This window comes from Alosa pseudoharengus, unplaced genomic scaffold, assembly GCF_046254945.1.
Source record: "Alosa pseudoharengus isolate Yale_2024_CS ecotype anadromous, Long Island Sound unplaced genomic scaffold, YU_APseudo_1.1 YU_APseudo_1.1_scf_6, whole genome shotgun sequence".
Lineage (NCBI taxonomy): Eukaryota > Metazoa > Chordata > Actinopteri > Clupeiformes > Clupeidae > Alosa > Alosa pseudoharengus.
In genome coordinates, this window is record NW_027468848.1 from 8,506,736 (window position 1) to 8,524,235 (window position 17,500).

At 45.8% G+C, this 17,500-nt stretch overlaps 1 protein-coding gene across 1 annotated transcript in view; it reads right to left on the minus strand.

Annotated features, from left to right (window-relative positions):
- Positions 1 to 17,500, minus strand: part of LOC143106469 (rap guanine nucleotide exchange factor 1-like) — a 52,492-nt gene that overhangs the window by 8,924 nt on the left and 26,068 nt on the right. The window contains exons 3-9 of the mRNA XM_076270745.1: positions 17,377 to 17,500; positions 15,184 to 15,346; positions 15,012 to 15,100; positions 14,582 to 14,785; positions 5,449 to 5,569; positions 2,500 to 2,680; positions 1 to 3 (exon numbers count right to left, since the gene is read on the minus strand). The exon at positions 1 to 3 is cut by the window's left edge and continues 576 nt beyond it; the exon at positions 17,377 to 17,500 is cut by the window's right edge and continues 55 nt beyond it. Of these exons, the coding sequence (XP_076126860.1) occupies positions 1 to 3; positions 2,500 to 2,680; positions 5,449 to 5,569; positions 14,582 to 14,785; positions 15,012 to 15,100; positions 15,184 to 15,346; positions 17,377 to 17,500 (885 nt within the window). The remainder of the gene's footprint in view (positions 4 to 2,499; positions 2,681 to 5,448; positions 5,570 to 14,581; positions 14,786 to 15,011; positions 15,101 to 15,183; positions 15,347 to 17,376) is intronic.

The following is a 17,500-nucleotide window of genomic DNA, read 5'->3' on the forward strand; positions in this document are numbered from 1 at the left end:
TGTCTGCAGAGAGAGAGAGCGAGAGAGAGAGAGAGAGAGAGAATTCATATTTTTTATTATCATTTATTTATTTTCATTTAATTTCCTTCTTATTACTATTATTTAATCAACATTATTTTGTTTATCTTATATATTTATGTATTGAATCTGTATACATGCTTTGACAACACAAGCACTCTTGTCATGTTAATAAAGCTTATTTGAATTGAATTGAATTGAGACAGAGAGAGAGAGAGAGAGAGAAAGAGAGAGAGAGAGAGTGTGTGAGAGAGAGAAGATACTTTATTTAAAACTTTCATCAGTTGGAAATCAAACCTTCCATAATAGAAAAAAAAAGATCAAAACACTTCAATACGCAAAGATGCAAAATATGGCTATAAGAAAGCCAGAGTGGGTGGAGTATGGGATGGAGAGAACGAGGCAAAGCAACAGTGGAGGAGTAGAAGAGAGAAGGATGGAGTGAATGAAGAAAAGAATGGGGTGAAGGAGAAGAGTGATATAGACAAGGAGATGAAAGGATAAAAAAAGAACCAAGAGATGAAAGGATAAACAGGAGAGAGAGATGGATTAGATGAGACGGTCCTTGACAGAGGCCATGTTTCCAGATGAACCCTAGCACAGGCTCTACACACACATGCGCACACACACACACACTTCCCAGAAACCACCTTCTCAGCAGAACAGCAGCCTGCATGCACAACCCCCCCCCCCCCATCCCCATCAGCCATGAATATGGATGCAGCATGTAATGACGCAGTTAACCATGGTTCTGATTGGCTGGCGGGGTGGATATTAATTCTAAATTTCCCCTTGGGGATCAATAAAACATCTATCTATCTATCTATCTATCTATCTATCTATCGAATAACGGGACACCGATGAAGTAGATCTGGTAAAAAAAAAAGTGTAAGCACCATTCCATATCAATGCTTAGGAATGGTAACTATAACAATCATAGCAGGACGGCGGTTGAGCCTGGAAGCAGGCTTCGCAACAATGGAATCAACTGTAAACAAGCTAACTATCCATGCTATCTCTGTTAGGGCCAAAGAAAGATACACAAACTGAACAAGTCGGCTTTTTTTTAAGCGGAACCACTTGTTTTCTTTGCGTGCTGTAATAGCATGACTATTGCCTCTAGACTGAATGTGCGTCAAGAGTTTTTCGTCTCGCCCTAGTCCTTTAATTCCGTCACTCAGGACCATTCACTCAGCATGGAGTCAGTTAACATCCTGGTAACACTCTGCATGGATACAGCTAACTTCCAGTTAACACTCAAATTCATGCAGGCTAATTCAATCTCCCTGGATACAGCTAGTATCTGATCTAGCTAACACTAAAACGTATGCAGGCCAATTCAGCCAGCTTGGACACAGGCAGCTAACATCTGATCTAGCTAACACTACCACTTACTCAGGCCAATTTAGCCAGCTTGGACACAGCTAACATCTGATCTAGCCAACACTACCACTTACTCAGGCCAATTTAGCCAGCTTGGACACAGCGAACATCTGATCTAGCCAACACTACCACTTACTCAGGCCAATTTAGCCAGCTTGGACACAGCGAACATCTGATCTAGCCAACACTACCACTTACTCAGGCCAATTTAGCCAGCTTGGACACAGCTAACATCTGATCTAGCCAACACTACCACTTACTCAGGCCAATTTAGCCAGCTTGGACACAGCTAACATCTGATCTAGCCAACACTACCACTTACTCAGGCCAATTCAGTGTGCCACATGTAGATTCCAAACCGTAAGGGGCTGTGATAAACGGTAGTACTGTACCAGCGCCTGTCGACAGTCGGAAGAATGGCAAATATAGGCTCACATAGACTGTTTCCTGACCACCAATGTTGTTTTTTTGTCAGTTTGTAATTTTGAAAAGGAAAAAAAAAAAAAGCTTGTAAATGATTCCCAATCGCTAGAGACCAGACTCTATTCAATTTGTGAGTGAGTTTGGCTTGCCAGGCTAACAGCTAGCATCTTATATAACACAACAAATGGGGAGGGGCTCACGTACGACCTGATGCGAGGAAGGGGGGTGAGGGTCAGTCCATCAGACAACACACACACACACCACATCCTTCCTTCCTCAGGGGATGAGGGCAGTAAGCGGACGGTTCATGAGGGGTGCCCATGACAACACACCTTTCCCATCAACACCACCCTCATTTCCCCCCGTCACTCACACAGAGATGTGGTCAGCCCACAGAGGCCACTCATGGATGTGTGTGTGTGTGTGTGTGTGTGTGTGTGTGTGTGTGTGTGTGTGTGAGAGTGTGTATATATGTAGGGATGTGGTCAGCCCACGAGACTGCTGCAGGAAGACAAGGCTCATGGACGTGTGTGTGTGTGTGTGTGTGTGTGTGTATATGTTATCTAGGGATGTGGGGACCCCATAGAGGTGACTGCAGGAAGAGAAGGCTCATGGACGTGTGTATAAGTAGTGTGTATAAGTATAAGTATAAGTGTGTGTGTGTGTGTGTCTTACCCAGCGTCTCACAGCTGGTGTTGCGTGAGCACTGTCCACTGTCCTGCTCGATGGAGGAGAGCTGCTCGTCCGACTTGCTGAGTTTGCCCATGCTGCTGCAGGGGGACAGACGCGGAGACTCGCCGCCGTACGAGTGACTTCCCCCAGAGAAGCGCCGCTGGAGCGCGTCCGCCTCGTAGTCCTGACACACACACACACCATACATACACACACCATACACACACACACACACACACACACACACACACACACACACACACACACACACCATACACACACAGACAGCACACACACCATACACACACACACCATACACACACACACACACACACACACACACACACACCATACACACACACACACACACACACACACACACACACACACACACACACACACCATACACACACAGACACCACACACACCATACACACACACACCATACATACACACACACACACACACACACACACACCATACACACACAGACACCACACACACCATATACACACACACACACACACACACCATACACACACACACACACACACACACACACCATACACACACACACACACACACACACACAGATAAGCAAGTGCCCATGGGCCCAACAAACACACACAAAGACAATTTTCTGCTGTAGAATTCACTTTCTAGAGCAAACTTGTTCTGAGCAGCTTGGCGTTTTTATATATTTTGATATTTTGTATTTTAGGGACTTTCTATTCTGACAGACACGTGGCCTCATGAGAACAGCAGATTTGAGTTCATGAACAGGTTCATGGTTCATGAACAGCTCATGTGAGGTAGACCTCAGTAGCACAAACACAAACACGATCATGCACGCATACGCACGCACGCACGCACACACACCAGTGTTTCCCCTACAATGTATTCATCAGCGGCGCAGCGCTGAACTTCAGGAACAGCTGCCGTTCGTTCAGGTTTGATGTCAACAAATGATAGTAGGCTAACGTTGAAGGCGCAGTCAGGGATTCCACAGGAGATCACGCTTGTTTGTGTTTATGTTTAAGTTTATTAGCAGACGCAATTTTGTGCAAAAAAACGTAGGCTTCATTATGTTAACCAAGGAACCAAATTAAACACGCCAGCGAGGTAGCTCGCCCCTACCTTCAGTAGCCTATTCCCAGATAAATTCCACGCAGTGTTTCGTTTTTGTTTGTGATACAGGCAATGCTTTCAAGCCCTGTGTTGCTAACATACCTAGGCTGTGAAACTAAGTTCTAGCTAGCCTATTGGTGGGTTTAATTGAATTTGAGTAATAGGATACGCAACCATTTACATCTGGAGATAGTTTGTAATTCCTGTAGAGCTTACCAAAATTATAGAAATGATACAAGACACTTATCTGCTATAATCCAAGATAGATTTTCTTAGAGTTTTTGAACATTTATTTTACCAAATGACATGGGAAACATAATTCATTTCATCCACATATTCTTATGCACCATGCACAACAACGCTACTAAGTTAGCTTAAAACCGTGAGAATCAAGCAAGCCTCACGGGCCGTCACGGCATTAAAGTGACAGGCACTCAATTCGACTTGCACAGCACCAATACAGTGTAATGACATGAAAGAGAAGTCTTATAGTTTATAGAGTGCTGTGCAAAAGTTAAGACACCCATGCTGAAATTGACTAAAGGGAGGAATAAAAAAACATCTTTTGCCTTTTGTCTTAATGCCTTAATTAAAATAGGACATCAATTATTTTTTAATGCATCATAAAATGTATCGTAAATAAATAAATGTTATTATATAAATAAATGTCTTAACTGATGCACAGCACTGTCTGTGGTCCCCAAACTTTTTCTTCCGAGGGCCAGCTTACTATGCCTGGCTGTAAGAGAGGGCCAGAGACTCGGAGTATATCAGTAACCATAAATAGCTTAGTGCTGTGAACAACAGCAGTCTACCTTAGTTGAATATTCCATTACATTTAATCTATAGGCTATTGCAATTTAATACCATTGTTAGCTGTGTTTATATTGCCATCATGCCATATCAGTGTAAAATGTAACTAGAAATTAAATAATACTAATAAAAAGACTTTTGCATTCCCAAAAGTATTAGCAGGTAGTCCCAAAAGTATAGTTCATTAAAAATGTGTGAACTCTGAACTCTGAAAATGTAAAGTTCTCAAACTATGAGAATTTTATGAAGTGCAGAAGTGGTCTGAAATGACCACCATTCTAACTTTCACTCACCTGAACTTGTGAACATTGTATGAACATTTGAACAAATAAAAATAATTATCCCAGAAAATCCCAGAAATATGACTTGAATATAAGTTAGTTAGTTATTAACAATTCATTGATAAACTTTTAGAATACTTTGAGCACTGATGCATTCAGCACAGGCCTCTTACTGTACATTGTTAGGCCTACATTTCATTGCGTTTTTGATGGCAAACGCGAAACAGCGCCAAAACAACCACCAGTGGATAAAAAGAGTATTACATGTGTACTGTTAAGACTCGCCATAGAGAATGAATGGGGGAAATTACGGAGGTTATAGTTTGACGATGTCGTATTCCCGTGCGGGCCGGTTGCTATATACCACGGACATGTTTTGGGGGGCCACCCAAAATGAGGTGGCGGGCCGTAGTTTAGGGACCACTGTTCTAAGTAGTAATAGTTTGTACAGTGGCCTACAGTGTACAGTTGTACAGTGGCTAATTACTAATAATGTAAATGAAAAAGGTGAAAGAAAAACATGAATAAGTAACAAGTACTGCAATAATCATGCTTTGTAAATGCTTGTGTTGATGGTTATGTCATAATTTTTAAATCAATCTGTCCATTTCTTTCACAAAATCCACACCAACACGCACGCACACACACGCAAGCATCACCCATCTACACACACGCACACAAGCATCACTCATCTACACACACACACACACACACACGCACGCACACACACCTGTTTGGTGATGCCGATGGGAAGACTGGAGCCGCTGGTGTCTCTGCTCATGGGCGCCACCACTGCCACACGTGTGGGAGACGGAGCCGACTGGCGCTTCTTAGGAGGAAGGGCTGGAGGACTGGAGAGAGAGAGAGAGAGAGAGAGAGAGAGAGAGAGAGGGAGAGAGAGAGAGAGAGAGAGAGGGAGAGAGAGAGATATGGAGAGAGAGAGAGAGAGGGAGAGAGGGAGAGAGGGAGAGAGAGAGAGAGAGGGAGGGAGAGAGAGAGAGAGAGAGAGAGATATGGAGAGAGAAGGAGAGAGAGAGGGAGAGAGGGAGAGATTGGTGGAGAGGTAAAGAGAGAGAGAAACATGGTGGAGAGCAAGAGGGCAAGAGAGGGAGTGAGAGAGAGAGGGAGAGAAAAAGAAAGCAGGGTTTAATTATGTTTCACAGAGTAACTGTCCCTTCGTTCACATTACTTACATACTGTGGAGCGGATTGAGAAGGATGAGACACACCAGGGACCAACTGAGGTTATATAACACACATACTCTCCACACACACACACACACACACACACACACACACACACACACACACACACACACACACACACACATACTCTCCACACACACACACACACACACACACACACACACACACACACACACACACACACACACACACACACACACACACACACACACACACACACACACACACAAAGCTGAGGCAGGATTAGAGACAGTGGAGATGGCAAGAGAAGAGAGTGTGCATTTGCATGTGAGTGTGTGTGTGTGTGTGTGTGTGTGTGTGGAGAGTATGTGTGTGAAGAGTCTACTGCTATGAGCATGTGTGTGTGTGTGTGTGGGTGAGGAGAGGGTGTGTGTGTGTGTGAAGACTGTACGTGTGTGAGGAGGCTTTTATGAGAGTGTCTGTGTGTGTATGGAGAGTGTGTTAAGTGAGCGTCTGTTCTGAGAGAGAGAGAGAGTGTGTGTGTGTGAGGAGTGTACATGTGTGAGGAGGCTGCTATGAGAGCTGCTATGAGAGTGTGTGTGTGAAGATGCTACATTCTCCTGTGTGTGTGTGTGTGTGTGTGTGTGAAGAGGCTACATTCTCCTGTGTGTGTGTGTGTGTGTGTGTGTGTGTGTGAAGTGTGTGTGTGTGTGTGTGTGTCGTGGCACAGGGTCCGCTCCATAATCATCCTCCAGGAGAAAGCCCAGGACCGAGAGAAACTCCTCTTCAAATTCATCAAAATCATGAAGGTAAAGTAAAAGGCTACATTCTCCTGTGTGTGTGTGTGTGTGTGTGTGTGTGTGTGTGTGTGTGTGTGTGTGTGTGTGTGTGTGTGAAGAGTGTATGTGTGTGAAGAGGCTACATTCTCCTCATTCCAGCGGTGGAATGCATCTCTGGCCACAGACCACAGCTCTCCTCTAAGCCCCTGGAGTCACTGATCTCCCGCACTCTCACACAAAACAAACACACAAAACAAACACCACACACACACACACCACACACACACACACACACACACACACACACACCACACACACACACACACACCACACACACACCACACACACACACACACACACACACACACACACACACACACACACACACAGCTGTAGCCCTGCTGTTTCACTTAAACTAATGCCAAACGCAACACAGTGAGAAGTTCTGTATTTTTTTACACAGTGCCGATACACAACACTCAAGCAAACCTCACTAAACTAGCAAAGTCTGCATTGTAAAACACACACCACCTCACACAGTCTCACTAACACAGCTAATATAGCTAACCCACAGAACAACACACACACCACCTCACACAGTCTCACGAACACAGCTAACACACAGAGCAACACACACACCACCTCACAACACAGTCTCACTAACAGAGAGAGAGGAGGTGGAGAGAGGAGGTGGAGAGAGGAGGATGTGGAGAGAGGAGGAGGTGGAGAGGAGGTGGAGAGAGGAGGTGGAGAGAGGAGGATGTGGAGAGAGGAGGTGGAGAGAGGAGGATGTGGAGAGAGGAGGAGGTGGAGAGAGGAGGTGGAGAGAGGAGGTGGAGAGGAGGAGGTGGAGAGGAGGTGGAGAGAGGAGGAGGTGGAGAGAGGAGGATGTGGAGAGAGGAGGATGTGGAGAGAAGAGGATGTGGAGAGAGGAGGATGTGGAGAGAGGAGGATGTGGAGAGAAGAGGATGTGGAGAGAGGAGGAGGTGGAGAGAGGAGGTGGAGAGAGGAGGAGGTGGAGAGTGGAGGTGGAGAGAGGAGGTGGAGAGTGGATGTGGAGAGTGGATGTGGAGAGAGGAGGTGGAGAGAGGAGGAGGTGGAGAGAGGAGGAGGTGGAGAGAGGAGGAGGGGTTCTGATGTAGGACTGTTTCTCCACATCCTGTGGCAGAAGATACTAGGCCGTGGTTGGTGTGTGGAGTGTGACATCACCAACACTACCGACATGCCTCCAACTAAAGGCTCATTCACTCACACACACACACACACACACACAACTCACTATAACATGACTGGGACCTCTTCAACTAGCGGCTCAGTCACACAGCTGGTTGGAGACAACGCAACACACACAGGGACATTATCTTACACTGACATGACTGGCGTTTGTCCAACTGACAACTCATCCACACACACACACACACACACACACACACACACACACACACACACACACACACACACACACACACACACACACACACACACACACACACACACACACACACACACACACACACACACACACACACACACACACACACACACACACACACACACACACGCACAGAGTGAACATTATTTTATACTGACATCACTGGTGTTTGTCCAACTTACAGCTCATCCACACAGCTGGTTAAAGCCACACACACACACACAGGGCTATATTTTATATTGGCGTATGTCCAGCTAACAACAGGTCATCCACAGAGAAGATGAGAACAGGATAGCAGAGAGACCCAAGGAAAAACAAAACATACTTCTATGTGTGGCAATATCCTCAGCTGCCCGACACACACACACACACACACACACACACACACACACACACACACACACACACACACACACACACACACACACACACACACACACACAGTCATGATCTTAGACTGGAAGAATGACGCTTGCGTGTGTTAAGGAGGACGTGTCGTCTTGAGGGCTCGTAAGAGTGAGACCCAGTCTAAACAAGACAGCCTCTGGCCACACACACACACTTGCTCTGTCTAGACTTCGCCGGTGTGATTCACCATCTCTGTTCTAACTCGCTCTCACACACACACACACACACACACACACACACACACACACACACACACACACTTTACTTCTTTATTTGTGTCCACAAGTCAGAATAAATATTACGTTAGGACACAAATTTAATGTGTGTAATCATTGCTCAGCAAAGATTCAGTCATGTGACTGTTGACAATAACAAAGCAACAGCACAACAGATGTTATGGACACTTGGATACAACACTTCCAGACGTCTAATAATGGATGAAATCACTTTTGTAAATCCAGCTATGCTGAGACCCCTAGTGATCAGCCTATGTACTGTACGTGACCCAACCTGCCAAATATAAGCACAAGATATTGGGATTTGGAGCTACGACCGCAAATATGCTGTACAAGAGGCTGATATTTCACCAGCTTTGTTAAATAGGCTGAAGGTTAAATAGGACACAGACACAGACATAGACACAGACACACACAGAGAAAAAACAAGGCTCTGGTGGGGCCCTGCTTCTGAGTTTCAGGCAGCGAGGTGGCAACAGTTTGCAGAGGAAGTCTCATCTCATCTCATCTCATCTCATGTGTTGCTGCTGCTGCGTTGGGCTCCAACCCTTAAAGACGAGCCATCTCAGAACGCCGACTACATAGAGTTCCTTTTCAGAATACACACTATATATAGGTCCTTCTCAGAATACACACTATATATAGTTCCTTCTCAGAATACACACTATATAGTTCCCTTTCTGCACCTCTGCTCTACCATGCTGGGGAAATAATGTCAAGTGTGCAAGGTGCACCGACAACAACATGAGCCAGTCTCACCTGGTCTCCTTAGCCCAGGGGTCTCAAACACCCGGCCCGCGACGTATGTCAAAATAATAATGTAATCCGGCCCTTGAGACTTTTTAATTGTGACAAACAACGATACTGATTAAAATAGACGATAGTTCCAAGTACGGTGACAAATCTCATTTGTACTCTGCTCCACTATGTGCTAGACATCCAGAGCTTCATTCAAACCCAAAATCGCTGCGCAAAGTTTTCAGGAAATAGGCCTACTTGTATTACACGCGAGAAACACAAAGACGTGCATTTGTAATGACGCGGAAGCGATGCAGGCCATAGTGTTGCAGAAATTGAAGCAGAAATTAAGCAGAAATAGGCCTACACCAAATGTTGAAAAACGTTTACGTGTGATAAAGTCTTAGGTAGGCTATGTTATTCACCTATTCTAAATATGAAGGAGAATATCCTTTTGGAGATTATGATCGATCGTCTATTGAATGGAGGTGCATCTGCGTGTATACGACGGTGTCCACTAAGCATACCATGCTTATTTCGACCCTCTGCCCAACATAGCTTGGAGGTTGCAGTGGTAATCGTGATGATAGTGTCCGTAATGGACGTGGTACAGACAGCAGGGCTAGTAGAAATAGGGCTCTAAACTACAAAGTCACCTGCAATATGATGCGAACTTCTGGGTACTCAGATTACCCGCGATAGGAACTGATTTAACCAGAATACTTTATTGTAGGCCTTGTGGTTTAGAAACCATATACATCTTAGGTGTTGATATACATCTTAGGTGTTTTCCTGTTAATTTGTTATGTGGGTAATATGAAAAAAGTAAAGTAAACCTGCTCAAATATGTTCATCCAGTATTTATTGAAAGGTGCATCATTTGAGGTGCTTGCCATCCAGTGGCAAATTAGATGGGTAAATTTACCCCCTTCATAAACTTTTTGTTTTACTCAAAGATTTTTACATTTACAGTAGGACTTTATCTCTGACCACTTTCAAGCCATGGCCTTTTGACATTTTGATATAAAAATCCAATGGTGTTGCTTTCTTAACCCTGACGCCTATAGTTTGCCAGGTTTAAAAAAGTTATGAGAGGAAAATATTTTTATTTGGTGTGAAACACACACATACCTGTTTTTATGCTTTTCATTTGTTTTATAATTTGTATTAATATTTATTTTATCATTATTTTATTTATAAGCTAAGGTTGCTAGCACTTTCTGTTTGCAGTTTTGTGTGGTATTTGAAAAAAAGAACATTGCATTTTCAGAAATAGCCGGCCCTCCAATCAGATGACGTTGGCAGAATTGGCCCCCAGCTCATTTGAGTTTGGGACCCCTGCCTTAGCCTCACTAGTATGGGTCAGTGTGTAAACACACACACACACACACACACACACACACACGTCTGTAAGGTGCAGTATGGGTCAGTGTGTAAACACACACGCGTCTATAAGGTGCTCACTAGTATGGGTCAGTATGTAAACACACACGCGTCTATAAGGTGCTCACTAGTATGGGTCAGTGTGTAAACACACACGCGTCTATAAGGTGCTCACTAGTATGGGTCAGTGTGTAAACACACACACACGTGTCTGTAAGGTGCTCACTAGTATGGGTCAGTGTGTAAACACACACACACACACACACGTCTGTAAGGCGCAGGTCACATCTACAGAAAAGCTGGCCGGAACGGATATAAATAAAACTGACACACATGAAGAGTGATGCTGCTCCCTACATTACACAGATCCATCCACACACATGAAGAGTCATGCTGCTCCCTGCATTACACAGATCCATCCACACACATGAAGAGTGATGCTGCTCCCTGCATTACACAGATCCATCCACTAGGGGTGTAACGGTACACAGAAGTCACGGTTCGGTTCATACCTCGGTTCGGACATCACGGTTCGGTACGAGTTCGGTACAATGGAGGGAAAAGCAAAACAAAAATGCAGAAAGCATTTTTTTTGTGCATGTCTCAGGCTGTACCACCTAGTGTCATACAGTCTCTTCCCTGAGCTATCTGCAACAGCCTGAAGTGTGTAAGATGTAGGGTAAACAGTACAATAAGTACCCAGACTCCATCTGTAACTTGTAAACAAAATAAGACAATCAGCTCTAAAACTGAAAATAGGCCTAATAGGCACTCTTATTTCTGAAAGTGCAAATTACATAGAAAAATGATTTTTAAAAATCCACTTAAGCAAGACCTTCAACATCTGTGTTTAGTTGTATATGGAAGGGTCTACAATTTGCCTCACTATTATTTTTATTGTGTGTAAAGTAATAATCTAGCCTACTAACTGTGGAAATATCACACTATTTTGCCTTTTTTTAAAAAACGAAATTGCTCCTTTCATTTCATAAACAGACTAGGCCTACAACTAGAAGTCACGTGACTTTGCCCTTTGACGTTAACTCACCTTAGCATGGTTTGTTTATTAGCCTGGTTAGCGTTGTCACTTTATTTTACTGTCTATGCACTTAACACTACCTCATGTGAGAAGTTAAGTTACCCCAACATAAAGGTAATTACCACGCGATTTACATAGCTTTCTGTCATTACGAAATCATTTAATTTAAGCCATAGGTTTTGGCCCTATTTGTATGTGTATCCAAAGGCTGCTGAAGCGCAGGGGAAGTTTTTTCCCCTCGTTTCAGTGATTGGTAGCCTACATCATCTGGGTGATGGCTTCGAATATGTGTAGCATTTTTTCCACTCACATACCCAACAACTGCTGAACAACGCCGACACACAGTTTCATCTTATCCACCACTCTTTCGCCTGTACTAACGTTACTGTAACTGAAGTTCTCAAACTTGCGATCTGAAATAGACCAGCGGATCCTCTAACTCTTGTGGGTCTAACCTTAGTGCTGCTAATGACTGACGGACTCGACCGACGACCTGACAAAAAAAGCATAGGCGCCAATCAGAGCTTCAGAGCTAAGGCAAGGCTACAGATTAGCGTTAGGTGTCGCTAAAGAACTCCCGTAACTCTCGCTACTTAACAGTAATTGCGCATGACATTAATTAATCCGCACACGAGTTTTATGTATTTTTATACCGTGTATTCTCCGTGTAAATTCATGCACCGAACCGTGACGCCCGTACCGTTTCGGTTCAATACGAATACATGAACCGTTACACCCCTACCATCCACACACATGAAGAGTCATGCTGCTCCCTGCATTACACAGATCCATCCACACACATGAAGAGTGATGCTGCTCCCTGCATTACACAGATCCATCCACACACATGAAGAGTCATGCTGCTCCCTGCATTACACAGATCCATCCACACACATGAAGAGTGATGCTGCTCCCTGCATTACACAGATCCATCCACACACATGAAGAGTCATGCTGCTCCCTGCATTACACAGATCCATCCACACACATGAAGTCATGCTGCTCCCTGCATTACATGGACGCTGGGGTAACGTGAGCCGTTTTGGCTCTCTCTTTTCCTGCCTTCTCTCTCTTTTCCTGCCTGGAGCAGAGTGCCGTCAGCAGCCTTGCCCTGGAGCAGAGTGCCCGTCAGCAGCCTTGCCCTGGAGCAGAGTGCCCGTCAGCAGCAGAGTGCCAGTCGGTGGGGCAAACTCCGGGGTGATGCCAGTGGGCACGCTTAGGAAGGGCAAACTCCGGGGTGATGCCAGTGGGCAGGCTTAGGAAGGGCAAACTCCGGGGTGATGCCAGTGGGCACGCTTAGGAAGGGCAGGCACAGACAGCCAGGGGTGCGTTTCCCAAAACCATAGTTGCTAACTAAGTTAGTTAACTAAATTTCCCATTGCAAACCAACTAAGTTTTTAACAGGTTAGTGAGTTGCTAACTAAGTTAGTTAACTACATTTCCCATTGCTAACCAACTAAGTTCAGGTTACAGGTTAGCAACTATGGTTTTGGGAAACGCACCCCAGAACAGCAGAAGGTGAAGGTCCAGGTCAATGTCATTCATTTATGTAGCTCATTTTAAAATGTTGAGTCAAAGTGCTTTACAATTAAAAACATGATTTACAGCTAAAAGGTAAATAATTAATATTTTTAACAATTCATATTTTTAAGTTATGAGTTAAATTTAGCTCCCAAGTAAGATGAGTAATATGACCATTAACATTTTCTCTTCATTAACTGATTTGGACTGGCACACGTTATGTAAAGTTGGTTACATCCAGTGTGTCTGTATGTGGTTTCTAACAATGGGCTTACACAAAATGTGGCAAACCTGGCAACCACTGTCACTGACTATCTTGATGTCAACTGGTATCGCTGTCACTGCCCAGTCTTGCCACCCTCAGGTATCACACTACCTGCCCAGTCTCACCCTCAGGTATCACACTACCTGCCCAGTCTTGCCACCCTCAGGTATCACACTACCTGCTCAGCGTAGTGTCCAGAGGCGCATACGTATCAGTTCCTCCACAGAGCATCAGTACTCTGTTCGTAACGGACGAGGCGTCGACTAGCGCTCTGTGGATGCCGTGGTCAGTCTGCTGCAGGTCACACACACACACACTCTGTGGATGCCGTGGTCAGTCTGCTCACAGTCTGCTGCAGGTCACACACACACACACACACACACACACACTCTGCGGATGCCGTGGTCAGTCTGCTCACAGTCTGCTGCAGGTCACACACACACACACACACACACACACACACACACTCTGCGGATGTCGTGGTCAGTCTGCTCACAGATCACGCCTGAGCTGGGGAACTTTTGAGAAGCCAAGCACACACAGCCACTGGCGTGCACACGCATGCACGTACACACACACACACGCCTCAGATTGGGCCAAAATGCAAAGTAAAACCAGCACACACACAGCTACTAGATAGGTGCAAAATGCAAAGTAAAACCAGCACACACACACACACCTACTAGATAAGTGCAAAGTGTGTGTCAAACCAGCCCGTTTCCATCTGAAGCTTGGCTTTCGCATCTGCACTGTCTCTGTATCTGAGGCTCTGAACAGTCATATCAAGACTCGAGAGTCTCCAGCCCGCAACACACACATTTAAATATGGGGGCGGCACTTCCTCATTGCTGGTGATGGTGAGTGTGTGAGTGAGTGTGAGTGTGTGTTATTCTTACCAGTGCTCAGGAACCTTCAGCCCGGGGAGGGGGGGTTTTGGGGGGGCCACCTCCTCATCGGTGGAGTCGTTGAGGACTTCGGTGGACCGCGTTAAGGTGGAGGAGGGCTTCATGGGCGCCTCCCTCTCTCCATCCTTCTCTCCATCCCTCTCTTTCTCCTTCTCTTTCTCTCCAACAGTCCCATCCGCAGGAGGCTCCGGCGTGCTACACACACACTTCAGTGTCAACTCACAATGCTCTCACCAAAAGAAAACACACACACAAACCAAACAGCAGACACACACATGCATGGCACACAACAGAAAACCAAAAACTTCAAGGGGTCCAATAGTGGGCAAAGGACAACTATAGTAAATGCCATGGAACACACACACACACACACACACACACACACACACACACACACACACACACACACACACACACACACCTGTCCTGGATGGTGACAGGAGGCACGGGCTTGACGGGGGAGGTGGGGGAAGGGTGCTCCTGCTTCTCAATGGTCAGCTTCACCAGCTCCTGGAGGGCACAGCATAGGTCAAAGGTCAAACAGAGGCCACAGCAGGGCGTCGGCACACAAGTTAAGTTACACACTCGCTCACCTTAACGCCATCCAGTACCGCTCTGATCACCGTGGTGATGGACACGATGGTCTCCTTGTCGTCCAGGTTGATGTCTTCGTCTCCGAGCATCACCTGGTCGGACCAGTGGATGAGGTTGCCCAGGCTCTGGTAGACCCGGTTCAGACACGACGACACGGCCGAGCTGCAGGGGACAGGAAGTGCGCGGTCAGACACAGGGGAAGCATCAGACACAGGGGCACCATCAGACACAGGGGCACCATCAGACACAGGGGCACCATCAGACACAGGGCAGACACAGGGGCACCATCAGACACAGGGCAGACACAGGGGCACCATCAGACACAGGGCAGACACAGGGGCACCATCATACACAGGGCGCGATTCGGTTTGACGCTTGTAAACCGCCAGGTGCACTATCTTTTAATAAAAACGCAAATGACAACGGGCATTGTTTTTCCGCTTGGAGCTGCAAAACCAGCGTCCTGTCTGATCACGACCTCAGAGAGGGTTAACTCCGTAGGACCAACTGGGCACTGACACCACCGAGGACATAGCAGGGCCATATGCAGTGGACACCCATACTGAGGATGACAATGCATTCCTCTACTGTATAGTCGGCTGATTTGGGTTACAGCACATGATAAGATATAAAAGTCTAATTAGAAATCACTGTAGTGCGAACATGATCCAAAAGACAACACACAACAAACATGGTTGACAGAGGTAGTGTTACAAAGCCATCTTGCTTGAGTTGGAAGCTAACTGAGGTAGCGCTACAAAGCCATCTTGCTTGAGTTGGAAGCTATCGTAGTGTTACAAAGCCATCTTGCTTGAGTTGGAAGCTAACTGAGGTAGTGCTACAAAGCCATCTTGCTTGAGTTGGAGGCTAACTGAGGTAGTGCTACAAAGCCATCTTGCTTGAGTTGGAAGCTATCGTAGTGTTACAAAGCCATCTTGCTTGAGTTGGAAGCTAACTGAGGTAGTGCTACAAAGCCATCTTGCTTGAGTTGGAGGCTAACTGAGGTAGTGCTACAAAGCCATCTTGCTTGAGTTGGAGGCTAACTGAGGTAGTGCTACAAAGCCATCTTGCTTGAGTTGGAGGCTAACTGAGGTAGTGCTACAAAGCCATCTTGCTTGAGTTGGAGGCTAACTGAGGTAGCGCTACAAAGCCATCTTGCTTGAGTTGGAGGCTAACTGAGGTAGTGCTACAAAGCCATCTTGCTTGAGTTGGAGGCTAACTGAGGTAGCGCTACAAAGCCATCTTGCTTGAGTTGGAGGCTAACTGAGGTAGCGCTACAAAGCCATCTTGCTTGAGTTGGAGGCTAACTGAGGTAGTGCTACAAAGCCATCTTGCTTGAGTTGGAGGCTAACTGAGGTAGCGCTACAAAGCCATCTTGCTTGAGTTGGAGGCTAACTGAGGTAGCGCTACAAAGCCATCTTGCTTGAGTTGGAGGCTAACTGAGGTAGCGCTACAAAGCCATCTTGCTTGAGTTGGAGGCTAACTGAGGTAGTGCTACAAAGCCATCTTGCTTGAGTTGGAGGCTAACTGAGGTAGTGCTACAAAGCCATCTTGCTTGAGTTGGAGGCTAACTGAGGTCTTACAGGAAAGGCTAAAGGGCCTTCATGGTACAGTAGCTCTCCACAGGGCTGTCAATCAGAGGAGATCACCACACACGCAGGCTAATGAAACCATCTTAAGCTGATAGTGATCAAACGTCTTTCTAATTTGGTCCACAAGTGAAGGGTTGAATGGGTCTACACTCGGCAGCTAAACGAGACACGCTGCTTTAAAAGAAGGCGTACGACAGCACTCGAGACTCAGTGAGAGAGCGATGGAGCGCCCGTTGCGATCACCCGCAGTGTCTTATCTGCTCTCCACAGCAGGGGGCAGGGAGGAGTAAGACGGCGCATATTCACAAGCCATTCGGTGGCAACACGTTATAACACCACCACTGATGCTATCTGCTGAGATATATATATATATGGTATATGCTATATGCTATATTAAATGCTGATGCGAATCCAGCTTGATGGCTCATTACAGGGCTAAATTAATCTTCTGGATCACTTGGAACATGTGTCCAACTCTGCTTTAAACAGGCCTCTACTACAGGGTTAGACAGTCACATACAGACAAACAGATCTGTAAGGTGAGGGCAATCATTCCTGTCTGTGTCTGTGTGTCTGTGCAACAACAGCTGTTGTTCTTACCTGTGCTGTATCCTTGGGTCCACCTGGACCAGAGGCAGAACAGCCTCTAGAACCTTGCTGGCAGAACCGGGCAACATCTCTAGAACCTTCTTGTCCACCACCATCTTGTCGATGATGGTCTTGA